This window comes from Odontesthes bonariensis, chromosome 20 (assembly GCF_027942865.1).
Source record: "Odontesthes bonariensis isolate fOdoBon6 chromosome 20, fOdoBon6.hap1, whole genome shotgun sequence".
Lineage (NCBI taxonomy): Eukaryota > Metazoa > Chordata > Actinopteri > Atheriniformes > Atherinopsidae > Odontesthes > Odontesthes bonariensis.
This window is the reverse complement of record NC_134525.1, coordinates 33,030,741-33,047,674: the sequence shown is the minus strand read 5'-3', so window position 1 is coordinate 33,047,674 and position 16,934 is coordinate 33,030,741. Positions and strand designations below refer to the sequence as shown.

Below are 16,934 nucleotides of genomic sequence, written 5' to 3'. Positions count from 1 at the left end.
AAGATACTTCTAAAGCTGCTGTACTTGATGATACATCACTAATAATAGTGGGAAGGACTCCATCAATCTTCTCTCTGATAGAAACAATTTTATTAATAAAGAAGCTCATGAAATCATCACTGCTGAGAGTTAAAGGAATAACTGGCTCAGCAGAGCTCGGACTCTTAGTCAGACTGGCTACAGTGCTGAAAAGAAACCTGGGATTATTCTTATTCTCTTCTATCAATGATGAATAATAAGCAGTTCTAGCTTTACGAAGGGCTTTCTTATACATTGTTAAACTATCTTTCCAGACTAACTGAGACTCTTCTAAATTAGAGGAACGCCACTGTCTCTCCAGCTTTCTTGCAGTCTGCTTTAAAGCACGCAGCTGTGAATTATACCAAGGAGCCAACCTCTTCTGACTGATTACCTTCCTTTTCAGAGGGGCAACATTGTCCAGTGCTGTACGCATTGAAACTATAGTGCTGTCAACAAGAGAGTCAAATGCTGCTGGAGTAAAGTTTATGTAGTCGTCCTCTGTCATATCTGCACATGGCAGTGAAGAAAAGGATGATGGAATTAATTCTTTAAATCTGGTTACAGCATCCTCTGATAGACACCTTCTATATGTAAATTTCTTCTCAGAAACTGTATAGTCAAGTAATGTAAACTCAAAGGTTATCAGAAAATGGTCAGATAAGACAGGGTTATGAGGGAACACTGTTAACTGTTCACTCTCAATGCCATAAGTCAGAACAAGATCAAGGGTGTGATTAAGGCAGTGAGTCGGTCTGTGAACACTCTGAGAAAATCCAATAGAGTCCAATATAGAATTAAAGTTCATATTCAGGCAGTCATTTTCAACATCTACATGAATATTAAAGTCACCCACTACAATGACTTTATCTGTACTCAGCACTAACTGGGATAAAAACTCTGAGAATTCAGACAGAAACTCAGAATAAGGGCCAGGTGGACGATACACAACAACAAACACAAGAGGTTTCTGGGATTTCCACTTTGCGTGGGAAAAACTGAGAATCAGAGATTCAAAAGAGCTCAAACTAATCTTGGGTCTGGGACTGATGAGTAACCCTGATCTGAAAATAGCTGCCACTCCTCCTCCTCTGCCTGTGGTTCGAGGAATGTGAACATTTAAACAGTCAGAGGGAGTTGCTTCATTAATGCTAACATGATCCTCCAGCTGCAGCCAGGTTTCTGTAAGACAAAATATATCAATATGATGATCACAAATCAACTCATTCACTAACAGAGACTTCGAAAGGAGAGATCTGATATTCAGCAAACCACATTTAATAGTTTGATGTTTTTGTTCAGTTAAAGTTTTTGTTTTAATTTTTTTTGCACAAGAGGATTTGCTCCTTTTGTGTTAATCGATTGGGGGGGTAGCAGCAGGTGGGAAGCTGCAGAGAAGTGTGTAAGACTACAACTCTGCATCCTGGTCTGAACCCTGGGTTGTCATGTTTTAGGGTGGCAAATAAATTCATCCATATTTCTAGAAATGAGAGCTGCTCCTTCCAAAGTGGGATGGATGCCATCTCTCCTCATCAGACCAGGTTTTCATCAGTATTACTGTCCCATATCTCCTATTTCTCAGGCTGAACCACTTCAGATCTCCCCCTATTTTAGGATAACGTCCACCACCCAGAAGATCTTCCAAGTTTCTGTGTGTGTTTGTGTCACTTTTCCGGCTCCTCATCTCCTTCCTGCCTGTAAATCCACTCGTTTTTCTCCTGTTTCCTTCTCTCCAGGTCGCCCACGAGGCTTTAAGTTGCGTCTTCCCCTGCTGCGCTCCTTGTCCAACAGTAAAGCATCGCTGGATGACGCGGAGGCCGGTAACATCCCCACCGCCACACCTTTGCCGCTGCATCCAGAACACCACAGTCAAGAGTCCTTAGGCCTGGGGGAGTTCCTGCCCCTCCCCCCCTTACCACCAGACCACCAGGACACACTTAGTGGAAGCAGGTAGATGCTTTTGGATTACTCTTGATTCATTACAAGCTTCTCTGAGCCCTATATGGGGTCACAAACATCAGAGCAGCAGTTTACTTTGACATTAATTCTACCAAAAGATGATATCCTACACTAAATAAAGTGAAGACCACACTGCCGCACAGTGTACTCACACCACAACTATTTCAAATCCAGCATTCTGGTTTGATTTGATGCTTTTCTTTCTCATACGAAGGAATTCCGTGTTTCCACATTTCAGTTTAAGTTTTGTTCAATCTCCAAAATCTGAAATAATTAATTTTTTCTGCTTTTTTTTCCTAGGTCAGCTCTTCATAGTTGGCCAGAAGACCGTCAGGAAGACCAGCGCACATTGCTCTGCTCAGAGACTCCTGCATCCCCCCCTCCACATCCTCCCCACGGAGCCCACTTGGTCGGTCTCCTCGACCAGTCATCACCCGGCGTAGCAGCCCACCAAAGGCTCAGCCTAAACCCAGACGGCTCAGGCTCTAAGTGCTCTCTGTCACACAGCCGCTCCAGGGAAAGCTTCCACAGCATGCGTCGTGCTTCGTCTGTAGATGAGATCGAGGCCATGAGGCCTGACTGGGACCGAAAGAACCGGAGAACCAGCATCCGGCCGGCCAGCAGCAGCACTGGTGAGGAAAAGAAGCACTTTTTCCCCTGTCCTGTTCATCTCTTCATTTACCTCTGACCTTGTGTGCTTACAGGTGCTGTAAACAGAAAGTCGAACATATTGAACTCTACCTCGGACTCTGACCTGATGCGGTACCGCGCAATTTCCAAAATCCCTCAGATCACCCTCAACTTCGTGGATTTCAAGCCTGACCCACTCATTGCCCTCCCCAGTGGGGATATGGACATCATAGCTCCCTGCAAACTGATTGACCGGACACACAACGTCACAGAGAAAGTCACACAGGTAGGATACCGTCCACATGTGCAGTGTGCACTGTGCAGTGCAGAGAGGCTAAGCTTGTGCAACTTGTGATATTTTGCCAGTTTGACCCAGTTTGCTGATAGATTAAGCGCTTTTGTTCCTGCTGCAGTTCAGCTCACTCTGAGAGGTATTCAGTGATTGTTTGGACTGGAGTAAATATTCTCACATGCAAAAAATATTTATGTGTGTGCTGCATTTAGACAGATCTACAGGCGATCTCCTCTTGGATGATCAAGTATTCCTGGTTGATATTGATTGTTACAGCAGCTAAGTCCAATAAGAATGTGATGGACTGAGCTTTGGTGACGTGATAATATTCCAATTCCTGGTAACTGATTAGAGCAGTGAAAGAGAAAGGACATATCGGACTCATTGTGATGAAACTCTTGAGCACATTTCCAAGGCAGCGAAGGAACTTGGAAGTGAACTTTGAACTCTGCTCTGCCCTCTGGTGGATGTATTGTCTAACAACCAGTGAGTTTGTCGATGTTTGAAACAGAGGTACCTATTTACATGAGACGAGCGAGCATGATGAGCCTTAAATGAGCCTTAATTCTGTCTCTGCCAGCCAACATTTAACAATCATCCACAATGCAGAACAAAACAAGTTAAGCTTTTTAAGTTAAGTTTTTTACAGGGCAGCACGGTGGTGTGGTGGTTAGCACCAACGCCTCACAGCAGAGGGTTCCAGGTTCAACTCCCGGCTGGGGCCTTTCTTTGTGGAGTCTGCATGTTTTCTCCGTGTATGTGTGGGTTCTCTTGTGGCCCTGTGATGGACTGGCGACCTCTCGCCCAATGACTGCTGGGATAGGCTCCAGCCCCCCCCCCCCGCGACCCGACCGACAGATTAAGCAGGTATAGAGGATGGGTGTGTTAGATTCAGTTCTTTTAGTTGGAGGCTCAAGAACGTACCGGAGTAATTCAAGTGAAAATGAAGTCTTTATTTATAGTCACACGTCAAAGCATATCAGCGCTGGGCTCAGTGGGAAAGAAACACTGTTCTTCCTGGATTTATTTTTTCTTATCTCATCACTGCGATTTTTGCATTGTAAAGCTGTTTTCAGTTTATCTACATACTTTGGTGTCTTTCCCAATCATATGCATTTTAAAATAGATGGATGAATTAATACTAATTGCTCTAGTACAAAACTAAACCCCCATTTTAATCATTATATCATTATAAACTCAGGCCAATGATCACCCAGAGTCTGTTTGGATTGTTCTCACTCTCAGGGCTGAATGAGAGAAAAAAAGCAGGGTTGAGAAAAGACAATCTTAGGGTGTGCGCATTTATGACAAAGAGAACAACTATAAAATTAAATTGGGTTAGTAACCTCAGGCCTCGCCTTCAAATCTGTTGATTTTTTTCTTATAGGTCTCTTATTAGTGCTTTGATGCTGAAAAAAATGATTAACTCTTGTCAATAAACTTTGGGATCAAATATTAGCCTGATAAACCAGCCTAAATGGATTGGATGTCTAATTTAGTCTGGCACCGATCAATGGATACAACGGAACATTGTTGATGAGCACAACCCGTTGTCTTTCAAACCGCGTCTGTGCCTATAGGCCAACGCTCTGACCAATCAGCGCAAATGACTGTGACGTAGTAAGCGCGACAGAAAGCTTTGGTGGGAGGGGACTCTTCCAAAACTGATGCCAAGCACAGATTCTATAATAGGACAGATACGCCACTCACGGTGCATTTCCGGTTTCCAACGAGGCGATTTTGGTTGCAGTTCCACCCTCTTTCCACGTGGGGCGCCCAATTTTGGAGACCAGAATGAATGGAGTCCTATGGAGCTATACGCCCTTTCGTGCCCTTATCTCAAGATATAATTTTTTCTCTAGTAATTCTAATGTTGTTTTCGAAAAAGGGTGTTTAGAAAATACCCATGGCTGAGTTTTAGATTTTTAGAGCCACTCATTTGCTTAAAAAAAGGATTTGAAGTGTATATGACGTCATACATAGCGGGTCGACCAGCCGTCATTAGCACAATGCTAGCGCGTTGTGGACAACAAGAAGCCAACCAGTAAGAAATCAAAGCGATATATGTACTCGTTCAGTAGATTTTTTACTTGAAACCCATGTTGAGCTCTCAGAAACTACATTCAAATCTGAGCGCTCTTGAGGAGACTTAGGTGAAACTGACCATTTGTAGCATCTAGCTCCATAGGGCCCCATTCATTCTGGTCTCCACCGACGCTCCCAGTGGAATTCTGGTGGAACTGCAGCCAAAAAGCCGGTACAATGGGGCTTAATACAGAGTGGCAAGGCTGTTCGTTATAATGGCTGTGTGCCAAGGCTGAATCAAACGAGCACTGTTCCATTGCCGCCGCCATCTTTCTTGTTGTGCTTTCGCTTGTCTATGTTCGCTTCCACTGCCCAACGTCGCACTGCTCTGTCGTCACTCCCTCAAAACCCCGCACCAGAACCCTCTGGCCCGCCCGCGTTGATTCAAAACACATCTCTGCGTTGTGATTGGTTTAGTTGCCATCTGCCAGATTCAGGGCAGTATTTTCAAAATGACAAGTGGATCGAGGCCAGACCCAACCGCAGGCAAAACATTTTGCCGTCCAGCAGTTGGCGCTGGTTTTCCAGGCTAATCAAATATATCATATATCAACTTTTTCCTTCTGTATTATGCATGTGCTTGATTCTTAGTCTCTCGTTTGTTTTGAAAACATTTTGAACACACACACTCAGCCTCAGTGGAGCAAACTCACACACTCTTTTTTCTGCATTTCTCCAGTCCAATTTATCTGTCCCTCGTTTTTCTTCTCACCTCGGGACCATTTCTTCCATCTTTCATTCAATTTTTGTGACATATTCACACCATAAAAATACTGTTATCTCCCCCCTGTCTGTCAGACTGAGCCCCGATTTCCGGGTATCATTTGTATTTATAGCCTCATAGGTTGGACTCACACTCGACCGAGTATGATTGGACATGAGTAGGTTCAACATGCTTCGTCATATTCTCTGGATCAGCCCAAAACAATGTGTGTGTGTGAATCTGCCCTTGCTTTCCCAGGCTTTCCCAATTGTTTTGTCTTCCTACTCCTGGATCACTTTAGGTCATCATGGAAAAGTACTGAGCCTTATTTCATTTATAATGTCTAAGAACAAAGCCAATTTTTACAGGTGGATGTTTTTTACACAAAATAAAAAAAATGTAGGTTGCATGGACTGTAAATTCAGCAGTCTAACATGTCCAGGTTCATAAAATTGTACAATAGTACTTTTTATTTACAAATCTAAAACAGTGGACAGAGAATATTTTCTGCAAATGCCCATTTTTTTTAGCCTGGGTTCAAGCTGTGTCTGTGAACGGCAGTAATCCATTTAGCTGTCTTCTCTTTACTTTTTAGAATTTTGAAAAAAGAAAAAAGAAACTTCCTTTTGAATCTGTTGATACAGGCTGTTATACAGCAGCGTCTCGCTGTGTTCGACATGTTGAATGTATTTTTCAGTCTGTCTGCAGTCAATGAGCCAGCCGTCTTTTTTCCAGCCTGAGTGCAGTCAAATGTTTGATGGCATTAGGTGCGTTCTCTCCATATCGAACAGTCTTAAGTTTATGCTGAGCTGCTGAAAAAGCATTTCGGAACATGTTTAAAGAGAAAATCTTTGTTCTCCTGGGGATAATAAAGATACTTTGGAGCTTCTGGAGAAAAGAAAGGCATGCTTTGGCTTGGTTTATTCCAGCTTTTTTGTTGTAAAAAAAAGTTTTACTGCAGCTTTATGTTCTGCTTGGCAGGAGGTTCAGAGGTTGATGTGATCGGCAGCAACAGGTTAGTTAGGATGTTCCATCACAAAGCATTATTCCTACTTTTTACAAATGTTTCGATTAAAACGTGTTTTTTCAGATTCAGTGTTGGATGTTGATGAAATCCTGCTTCACTCATGTGTTGTGTGTGCAGATGAACATGCATTCAGAGGCGGTGTGTCAGACTGGGATCTTTTCAGTCTGCTCGACCTTGTAGGCATACATGTTTTTAGAAGAGCTCGTAGTTCCTGCAGGATCCATTGGACTATCATGAGTGTTACGGATGTTCGGTGCCAGAACAAGAAACTTTTGCCCACTCACAGACTCATGGAGGCTTATTCAGATGTAAGTGAGGACATGTTTATGTGCCCTGCACGTTTGGACTCGTCTTATATGCTCAATTGGTGACGTATCAAGTCTGTTGTCACCAACAAGGTGATTCAAAGCAGGAGTTGTGCTATATGAATAGATTTGCTTTGCTCCGACAGTGTAATCATGCATTGATGGTGTGCTGAGGAAATACTCCAAAATGTTTCTCTGGAAGCGACAGCATCTGACTACTGGATGGCAATTTATATCACATTTATAGAGAAATCTGTATGTTAAAGACTGCCCTCCTCTCCAAAAATGTCCCACATTCAGTGAGTGGAACTGCATGTAAGGACAAAATGGCGTCCATCACAGTGACGGGTGTGTTGTGACAATGATCCATGACTTTATGAGTTGCATTTTCCGTTGAATGAGTCATATTGATGGGTATATGAGCAAATGACCTTCATGACTGTTTCAGGACTTTCAGGCATTGTTTAGTATGCCTATATGTTTAAGTTTTTATAGCTTGCTAAAATGTGTGCTGTATAAATCCCACATAGGAGGGATTAATTGCTGTAAAATGAAAAGCTCTGTAGTGGTGACTGCTTCCTCCTTGAAAATATGTATTGTCATGATTGTGTGTCCCATTCGTCCTCTTTACTCTCAAGCACTACATTTGCAAGTGAGTTGAGTGATTAGGCTTCAGGGAGAAGGCCTTTAAGCGGTGCACAGTGTGTTAGCTGCCAGCATCTGTGCAGCTGTGCACATAAGGCCCGCCTGCTGAGGCCCGCCTGCTGAGGCCCGCCTGCTGAGGCCAGCCTGCTGAGGCCCGCCTGGTGAGGCCCGCCTGCTGAGGCCAGCCTGCTGAGGCCAGCCTGCTGAGGCCAGCCTGCTGAGGCCAGCCTGCTGAGGCCCGCCTGCTGAGGCCAGCCTGGTGAGGCCCGCCTGCTGAGGCCCGCCTGCTGAGGCCCGCCTGCTGAGGCCCGCCTGCTGAGGCCAGCCTGCTGAGGCCCGCCTGCTGAGGCCAGCCTGCTGAGGCCCGCCTGCTGAGGCCAGCCTGCTGAGGCCAGCCTGCTGAGGCCCGCCTGCTGAGGCCCGCCTGCTGAGGCCCGCCTGCTGAGGCCCGCCTGCTGAGGCCAGCCTGCTGAGGCCCGCCTGCTGAGGCCAGCCTGGTGAGGCCCGCCTGCTGAGGCCCGCCTGCTGAGGCCAGCCTGCTGAGGCCAGCCTGCTGAGGCCAGCCTGCTGAGGCCCGCCTGCTGAGGCCAGCCTGCTGAGGCCAGCCTGCTGAGGCCCGCCTGCTGAGGCCAGCCTGCTGAGGCCAGCCTGCTGAGGCCAGCCTGCTGAGGCCAGCCTGCTGAGGCCCGCCTGCTGAGGCCCGCCTGCTGAGGCCAGCCTGCTGAGGCCAGCCTGCTGAGGCCCGCCTGCTGAGGCCAGCCTGCTGAGGCCAGCCTGCTGAGGCCCGCCTGCTGCTGCACCTCACCATGATCACTTTTGCAGCCACGCAGGTTTTGATTTGCTTACAAATAATTTGTTTTTGCAACATTGAAAAACAGGTTGTGTACTGTTTCATACACTATCTCATAGAATTCTTTTATAGAATATTCCTAAATGTGTCTCTTTTCTATTTTGCAATGTAAAATATAATTTTTCTCTGGGGGGCATTTGGCCCTTTAGTCATTTATCTGGCAGATGATGAATTGATTGGAAATACAAAGCTTGAATGTGTAATGTTCTCTACATAACAACATGTGGTCATGTGACATTTCAGAGACGTTCTGACCATCTCTGCCAGGAAAGAAAAACTCTCCTGATCCTTTTACAACAAAGATGGTACACATTGAATTCAATTTCCTATCAGGCAAGAGTATCCAGTGTATGTTGTTCTTGTCCTAATCTTGTCTTTGGAAGTGCATGTTGGGGGTAAAAAGACCAAAGATCAGATGAGATTAGTTTAAGCTCTCTGCCACAACTAAAGTGTAGATGGAATATGAACTCTTCGTTGTCTGACACTGTGAGATATGCTATGCTCTCTCCTTCTTAGAGTAAGAACTCGAACAGAAAATAATCCAGAGCTGATGATGCAATCATGCCACACAGCATGTAAGGTGCAGCTGGCGAGGTTAACATAGCCCTCAGTGTCCCTGAGAGTGTGTGCAGATATGCATACATGTGCATGAACTGATGCTGTGTTCTGGAGTGTTTTTACTGTGCAGATGGGGCAAACAGCACCAGCTGTGTCTCCAAATGGTCCCTCAAATTCAGAGCAGGCTAATAGTAAAAATGATTTGATACCTTGCATTTACACAATATGCAACCACTCTTTTGTGACTGATGTTAGCTGATGTTTCCTTGAGTAGAAAACGGTAGGGGTGAAGGAGAAAAGAAAAATGAATAAATGAGTGTTTTTCTATGTCTCTTTGCTTTTCTGTTTGTCTTCAGTTGATTTCAGTGATCGGTATGAGACTGCACCTGCAGAGATAAACTCTGCAGGTAAATGTAAAACCCCTGCACTCTGACCTGTGGGATGGACACACGTGGCATCTCATAGGAGATAATGTGCCTGTAGTACCATTTCAGGTCTGAAGAGGGCAGCTCCACATCAAGGAGCCTGCCAACAGGCCTGAACAATCCTTCAGAGGAGCAGTGACGGCTGAATGATGTGTATGTTCCATAAGGTATCTGACACTAAACAAGAACACGTGCAGATTTTCCCTTTCAGTTGGACTGACTACTGACACAATCCCCAACTTTTCCTCCTCTGACATGTTGCTTATTGCCTCTGCTCTACTGCTCTTCTTCATGACCAAGCTGCATAAAACACAGTGGGGTTACATGGAGCTGAAAGGATCGGATTATTGGCTAAATTACAATAAGACTGAGTTATTAAATTCATGTATACACCTTATTCTGACAAGAAATTGGATCGGATTCAGACCCCGAGATAACTGGGTTGAAAGTCACTCTAAACCTGCTTGTAGACGCTGAAGCACGTGGTGAATCAGACTTTGCGTTCTGCGCATGCTCCAGATGTTTTCCCGGGGTCGTGACCCGGAAGTCAAAGGAGACGATATTCCTGTTGTTGTCGCCGTCAGAAGGAAACAAACAACGCGATGGAGAATGCTCCGTTGGACATCGAGTTTGTGCAACAAGCAGCTCATCACAGAGCAAATGTAGAGGGATGTAGCTTCATCTGGCTCTGCGTTCTCCATCTTTCTCCAATGCCTGAGTTTGTTGTTGTTGTTGTTGGTGGTGAAGAGGTCAACAGGAAGTGGCTCTATTAGCAACAGCTGGAATGGGTACAGCGCCACCTATCGTACCGGGGTAAGACACGCTTTGTGCCTCTGATCCCATTCATTCACCTCCATATAGCCAAGGAGAATTACCCTTGCTCAGATAAGGAGCAGAACCCAACTATAGCTGTACTCCAATTAATCTCATCATGTAGAACCACTGATAGTCTGCCTGACGATCCTTATTTTACTTCACTGGAAGTAAATTACTGGCACATACCTAAACCAGCTGCCTTGAAATATGATTGTGTGCCCACAGTTAGAACTAGAAATGCACTCAGAGAGTGCAGACCTCCGCCAACCGCCAACCTACCTGTGGATAGCGAGCCATGTATGGACATATGTTCCTGATGTGGGCTACTTGTTCTTTGGCGCTGTCAGCAGAAGAGGCATTCCCTTCTCCCGATTCATTATTGAACAGTAGTGTTCGCCGTTATTAATTATTATTAAAATTATTATTATTATTATAATGTTTTGTCGGGAAGCAGTGTTCTGTCGGGAAGCAGTGTTCGCCGTTATTATTACGCTATATGCAGTTATGCACACTGGCTTGCCGTGCAAGTAAATCCGTGCACTATGCATTCTGTCTGGCTTTGGGCACGCTATATGCAGTTATGCACACTGGCTTGCCGTTGCAATCTTTTGTTGTGCTAATTACAGCAAATCCGCGCAATATGCATTCAATCCGCGCACTATGCATTCTGTCTGGCTTTGGCTCTGTTTGACTTTGGCACCTTGAGGTCGCGCCACCTTGTGGCAGGTCGCAAGATTGCAGCACGAACAGACGAACGAACATCCAGACATCCAGACAAACCAACAGACAAACTCGGGCGATCACATAACCTCCTTGGCGGAGGTAATTAGCAGTGCCTGGGCAGCCACTGTTGAAAACCCTTTTTCCTACTGCCTCGCTTATGTGGGAGCATATCTGTAGACCTAAGTGGAAGTGATCTGGATTGACCCACTGCATATGACAGGTGGGACAGTTTGATGAGTTAGTGGGCCAGTAATGATCCCCAGAAAGAGTAGGAAACCCACTGTTTTGGGGAGGCATTAGTGTGTGAGCAGACCACTGAACAGTGCAGAGGGATGATGCCTGGGTGCAAGCTCAGACCCACACAGACACATCACTGAGGCTCTCTGCCATGTGATCATGGTCATATCCTTCAGGAGACACTACTCTGTCGTGGCTCAGTGGTTAGAGTCGGTCATCCAATAACCGGAAGGTTGGTAGTTTGATTCCCAATCTCGCTACTCAAAAACACTGGTGGAACTGATAGCTGGAGGGGTGTCAGTCCAACTCCTTGTCACGGCTGAGGTGCCCTTGAGCAAGGCACCGTACCCCCCATGCTCCCCGGGCAGCTAAATAGCTGTCCACCGCTCCAGGTTGGCATGTGCATGTGCACGTGCCAACCTGGATGGGTTAAAAGCGGAGGACAAATTTCATGTGTATGCATGACAATAAATCTGATCTTAATCTTAATCTTAGATGTACATTCCACACACTCACTCATCTCTGCACTCGTACAATACTCGTGACCCTCTCTTAGCTCTTTGCACGGCATTCCTACTGACACATTAACACCCACGCATGTTGAGAACACAGTGGGGTAAATTCCCTGACAACATCCTGATTCTCTTCTACTCAGAGCCAGACGTTGTCTTTACTCAAACCCCCTGTTGCATCCAACAACACAGTGGGATCCAATGGAGCAATGGATGGTGCACACAGGAAGTGTAGGAAGTTTGTGCTTATGAAAAAGACGTTTGGTGTGAGAAATGCCTGGATTCTACACAGGGGATGCCTCATTCCGCTGTATCTCCAGAACTTCTTTTCTTTCTAGCAAACTCTGTTTGTGAATGATAGATTCCTCTATTCTCATGGTCCGTTGTGAGGAAAGAAGCCAAACTGTTTTTGTCCCGTTTGTCTTTCAGAGCCAAGTGATGACACAGACTTAAATGGACTGAATGTCCAGCATTTCTCAAAGTATTGTGCTAAACAATACATCGGTGCAAGCCATATGAGTAATGGAGTAGAGATTGCTTTCATTTCTGTGCTCTTATTTATTTTCCGAATGTTAACTCAACATACGAGACAAATTTATAGGTGAGATGAACACTTTACTTCAGGAAACACTGTGAACACTGTTCACTAACAATGGCAATAAAAACTAATTCTGATTCTGATTCTGATTTAGCACTCTTGAATTGCCTTAAAGCAACTATGAAAACTTCTATGTAGCAATTTGATAAATTGTCACGCCCAGGGACTCATTTTTAGTTTCATGTTATGTTTTTGTGTTCAGTTTATGTCTTGGTTTTGGGTTTTTAGTTTTGCCATTGTTTTTCCCTTCACTTCCCTCACTCAGGTAATTAGTTCATTCCCCTCACCTGTCCATTGTCTCCAGCTGCACTCACTCTCCAATCACTCCCAGCCCTCTATTTAGTTTCCAGTCTCCCCTGTCTTGTCGTCGGATCTTTGTTTTTGTCTACCTTCCTGACCTGTTGCCATTGATGTCTGTTAACTCATGCTACCAGTTTTTCCAAGCTAAGTATTTATATATTTATTCCATGCCCAGTCTTTTTGTTTGTTTTTCCACAGTTTGATTTTTGTATCCGGCCGAGCCGCGCTTTGTGTTGTTACTTTGTTTTTTGGAGAATAAATCCAGTTTTCGTTTTTGAAATCTGCATCCGTGTCCTCCCTCCTCACCCACACCTGACATAAATAACACTGAGTTTCATCCAGAATGCAAACCCTAAAGTACCTAAATTCTGAATTTCTGTGAAACATCATCTGTAACGAACTGGCAGCTTTCAAAACCAGGTTCTCATGAGCCAGTAGGGTACACGGATGAGAAATTCTTAGTTATTAACTGATTTATGGATTATAGCTATTTGAATAATATACACATATGCTATTACACATATAGAAACTCTACTACGGCTTTATCTGCTGTTCTTGTTTTACAGGAAAAAGTAGAAATTTAGAAGTGACATTTTGAAAAGTTGAATACTGAGCGGAGACCTTGGCGATCTGATCCTCGGCGACTCAAGCCGGCTCTTGGAACGTGGAACGTCACCTCTCTGTTGGGGAAGGAGTCTGAGCTGGTGCGCGAGGCTGAGCGGTTCCGGCTAGATATAGTCGGACTCACTTCGACGCACGGCTTGGGCTCTGGAACCAGTATCTCTTCTCAGATGCTCTCAGCGCTTTGAACAGAACCCTGAGACTATCACAGAGCAGGTGCATTTATACGGAGACTTGATTACACACAGGTGGATTCTGTTTATCATCATCAGTCATTGGGGACAACATTGGATCATTCAGAGATCCTCACTGAACTTCTGGAGTGAGTTTGCTGCACTGAAAGTAAAGGGGCCGAATAATATTGCACGCCCCACTTTTCAGTTTTTTATTTGTTAAAAAAGTTTGACGCATCCAATAAATTTTATTCCACTTCACGATTGTGTCCCACTTGTTGTTGATTCTTCACAAAAAATTAAAATTTTCTATCTTTATGTTTGAAGCCTGAAATGTGGCAAAAGGTTGAAAAGTTCAAGGGTGCCGAATACTTTCGCAAGGCACTGTATGGGCTGTTCTATGACCGGTGTCAGAGTTTGGTCCGTATTGCCGGCAGTAAGTCGGACATGTTTCCTGTGAGGGTTGGATTTCTAGGCGCAGCCAGGGCGTTGAGGGGGTCCGTTTTCAAATCCGAGACCATGGTCCTCAGCTGTAAAAGGGTGGAATGCCCTCTCCGGGTCGGGAATGAGATCCTTCCCCAAGTGGAGGAGTTCAAGTATCTCGGGGTCTTGTTCATGAGTGAGGGACGAATGGAGCAGGAGATTGACAGGCGGATGGGTGCGTCGTCTGCAGTGATGCGGGCTCTGCACCGGCCCGTCGTGGTGAAGAAGGAGCTGAGCCAGAAGGCAAAGCTCTCGATTTACCGGTCAGTCTACGTTCCTACCCTCACCTATGGTCACGAGCTGTGGGTAGTGACCGAAAGAACGAGATCGCCAATACAAGCGGCCGAAATGAGTTTCCTCCGCAGGGTGTCTGGGCTCTCCCTTAGAGATAGGGTGAGAAGCTCGGTCATCCGAGAGGGGCTCGGAGTAGAACCGCTGCTCCTCCGCATCGAGAGGAGTCAGATGAGGTGGCTCGGGCATCTGGTGAGAATGCCTCCTGGACGCCTCCCTGGTGAGGTGTTCCGGGCCCGTCCCACTGGGAGGAGGCCCCGGGGAAGACCCAGGACAATTTGGAGAGACTATGTTTCTCGGCTGGCCTGGGAACGCCTCGGGGTCCCCTCAGAAGAGCTGGAGGAAGTGGCCGGGGACAGGGACGTCTGGGTTTCTCTGCTCAAGCTGCTGCCCCCGCGACCCGACCCCCGGAGAAGCGGAAGATGATGGATGGATGGATGGATGGAATACTGAGCACTGTGGTGGAGAAACCTTTGGGGTTTAGAAAATCGGGCTTCTTTTGTTAATGTGGTCAAAACGTACAGTTGATGTCTTTTTAATTGGGCACTCTCACTATAGCCTCAAAATGATTTTGGCTATCATTTTAATTCATAGTTTCTTAACTCGGCTTTCCTAAAATCTACACTGATCATCACTCAGTTTGACTGTTGCATATGCTGTCAGTCAATTTCTTTCCATAATGGGATGATCTGATACAGACTTCGGGCCAACCCACTTACTGTAGTAGATTCTTCAGTGAGTAGAATGCCCGAGCCATAGCAATTGTTTCTGTAAACTGTACTAATATAGAAAACTTAAAGCCTTGTCTTGCATGACATGACAGTAAGTACAACACTGACTCAGATCAGAGTCCCCCCCCCTGCCTGCCCTGCTTCATCCATGTTTGTTAGTGTATGATCCAGAAGAACAGCTGTGGCTGCAACCCCCATTATACCATGGGCGGAATTCCAGACAAGTCAAAATCTCATGTTACGTATTTGCACAAGTTCATTAGTATGCATGGGTTCTCTAAGTGGTATATGATGTAAATGATTCAAACACTGGTATTTTTAGCGATGCCACATGTTTTTAGCTGGGAAAGTGCCAGTGGGCCCAGGCTCTAATGTGACACTGCAGTTGTTTTAGTGAGAGGCACCTCTGGCAGAGTCCCACAGCATGGATTTGTGTATTAGCAGAGATGAGTGGTCCCAGTAGGGTTGCACACTGGAGGTATGGGGTGTCTGGTTCTGTGACATTAGCAACAGATACTTTGGGTCCTTAGCTTTGGGGGTTATCCCTACGATTTGCAGGCTACGTCAAAGCCTTTGTTTGTTTGCTGTGTTGCTGTCTTCCCAAAGCAGTTTTTTAGGGTTGGGTGGGGCATATTATCCATCTGGGGCACCTGCAGTGATTGTCGTTGCCACAAGGGCTTCTTACTTTACTCAAAGTAACACCCATATGAACGCCAGAACCAAAGGTTTCGCAGCAAAAATGTGCAAGAAGTAGTTTTAAAGCTGGGCTTTCTTGTCCAGTCATTCTGCATCATGTATGAAGAGAAAACTGCCCCTAAATGAAAATCCAACTGGATAATCTGGTCTTTTCCTTTTGGTAGTGCCGTGGTCTGTTGATGTGTCAGTCATGTACTCAAAATGGCTTATCTCTTCATGATTTGTTTTTTTTTGCCACTGGGGAGCTGCTTCCAATGTGATAATATTTTGATTAGAAATGCACATTTCCTGTAGTGCTGGTGTCTGGCTCTGTCAGTTAAATAGGTTGGAATAGAATGAAGCCTGGAAGCCTGTGACACAATCACCCTGCAGGACGGTAATTTAGCCTCAGTGGCCCGGCCTCAGTACCTCAAATTGATTGAGTGCTTCCTCCATGTGAGTTCAATGACTCACAAAGAAGCAAAAAAGCATGTTGTCACCGTCTTGAAGCAACATTGATCTGTGGAAGGAGTTTCTAGTTTTTCTATCATGTTAGATATCAGAACTCATTGAGGTCTCGTCTCATAGATGTACATAAGAAATAAAAAAAATCAGCCATGTTTTCATCTGCTTGATCTTTCTGCCATTTATTTGTCACCTCCGGATTATTTAGGATCCCCAGTAATCCCGGACACCTTCTTTTTAAAATCGAAGGGCATGATATCAGAACTCAATCTGTATGGCTCAGAATCACACCCGGGCAGGAAAGCTGAAAGACTCCCTCTCTGTCTTCATCACTCTGTCACACACACACAGATACAATCAATGACAGTGGAATGCAAAGTGGAGCAGAAAATAAGAATGAAAGCTAAATATAATAGGACATAAAAAAAAAGCAAGAGATGACTAAAGGGAGGCATGGAATGATATGTCAGAGAAAGGAAGAGTGAGAAAAGGGGACGAACAGCAAGAAGACATACCAAGGGCCACCTGGACAGTTCAGAAGTACAAAGAACAAAATATGAAGGATAAAAGGAATTTACGAAGCCACGCACTCTGCTCACACCTTCAGCCACTATGTCTGCCACACTCTCACCACAGATCCCCTTACATGTCACATCTGTGCTGTCAGCTAGTTTCTCTCCTCATGTCTCACACTGCCTCTGCTCTCCACCTTTTTCTCTTCTCCTTTCTGTTCTCTCCTCTTTCTCCTCCTCCTCTTTGCCTCTATGACCCATTTCCTTGGTCCTGGCCTCATTAATCACAGAGTTGTGGGC

At 45.3% G+C, this 16,934-nt stretch overlaps 1 protein-coding gene across 2 annotated transcripts in view; it reads left to right on the top strand.

Moving 5' to 3' along the window:
* Positions 1-16,934, top strand: part of kcnh2b (potassium voltage-gated channel, subfamily H (eag-related), member 2b) — a 374,482-nt gene that overhangs the window by 161,561 nt on the left and 195,987 nt on the right. For both annotated transcript variants that reach the window (XM_075452154.1, XM_075452153.1), the window contains exons 4-6: positions 1,755-1,968; positions 2,278-2,609; positions 2,682-2,893. In XM_075452154.1, the coding sequence (XP_075308269.1) occupies positions 1,755-1,968; positions 2,278-2,609; positions 2,682-2,893 (758 nt within the window). The remainder of the gene's footprint in view (positions 1-1,754; positions 1,969-2,277; positions 2,610-2,681; positions 2,894-16,934) is intronic.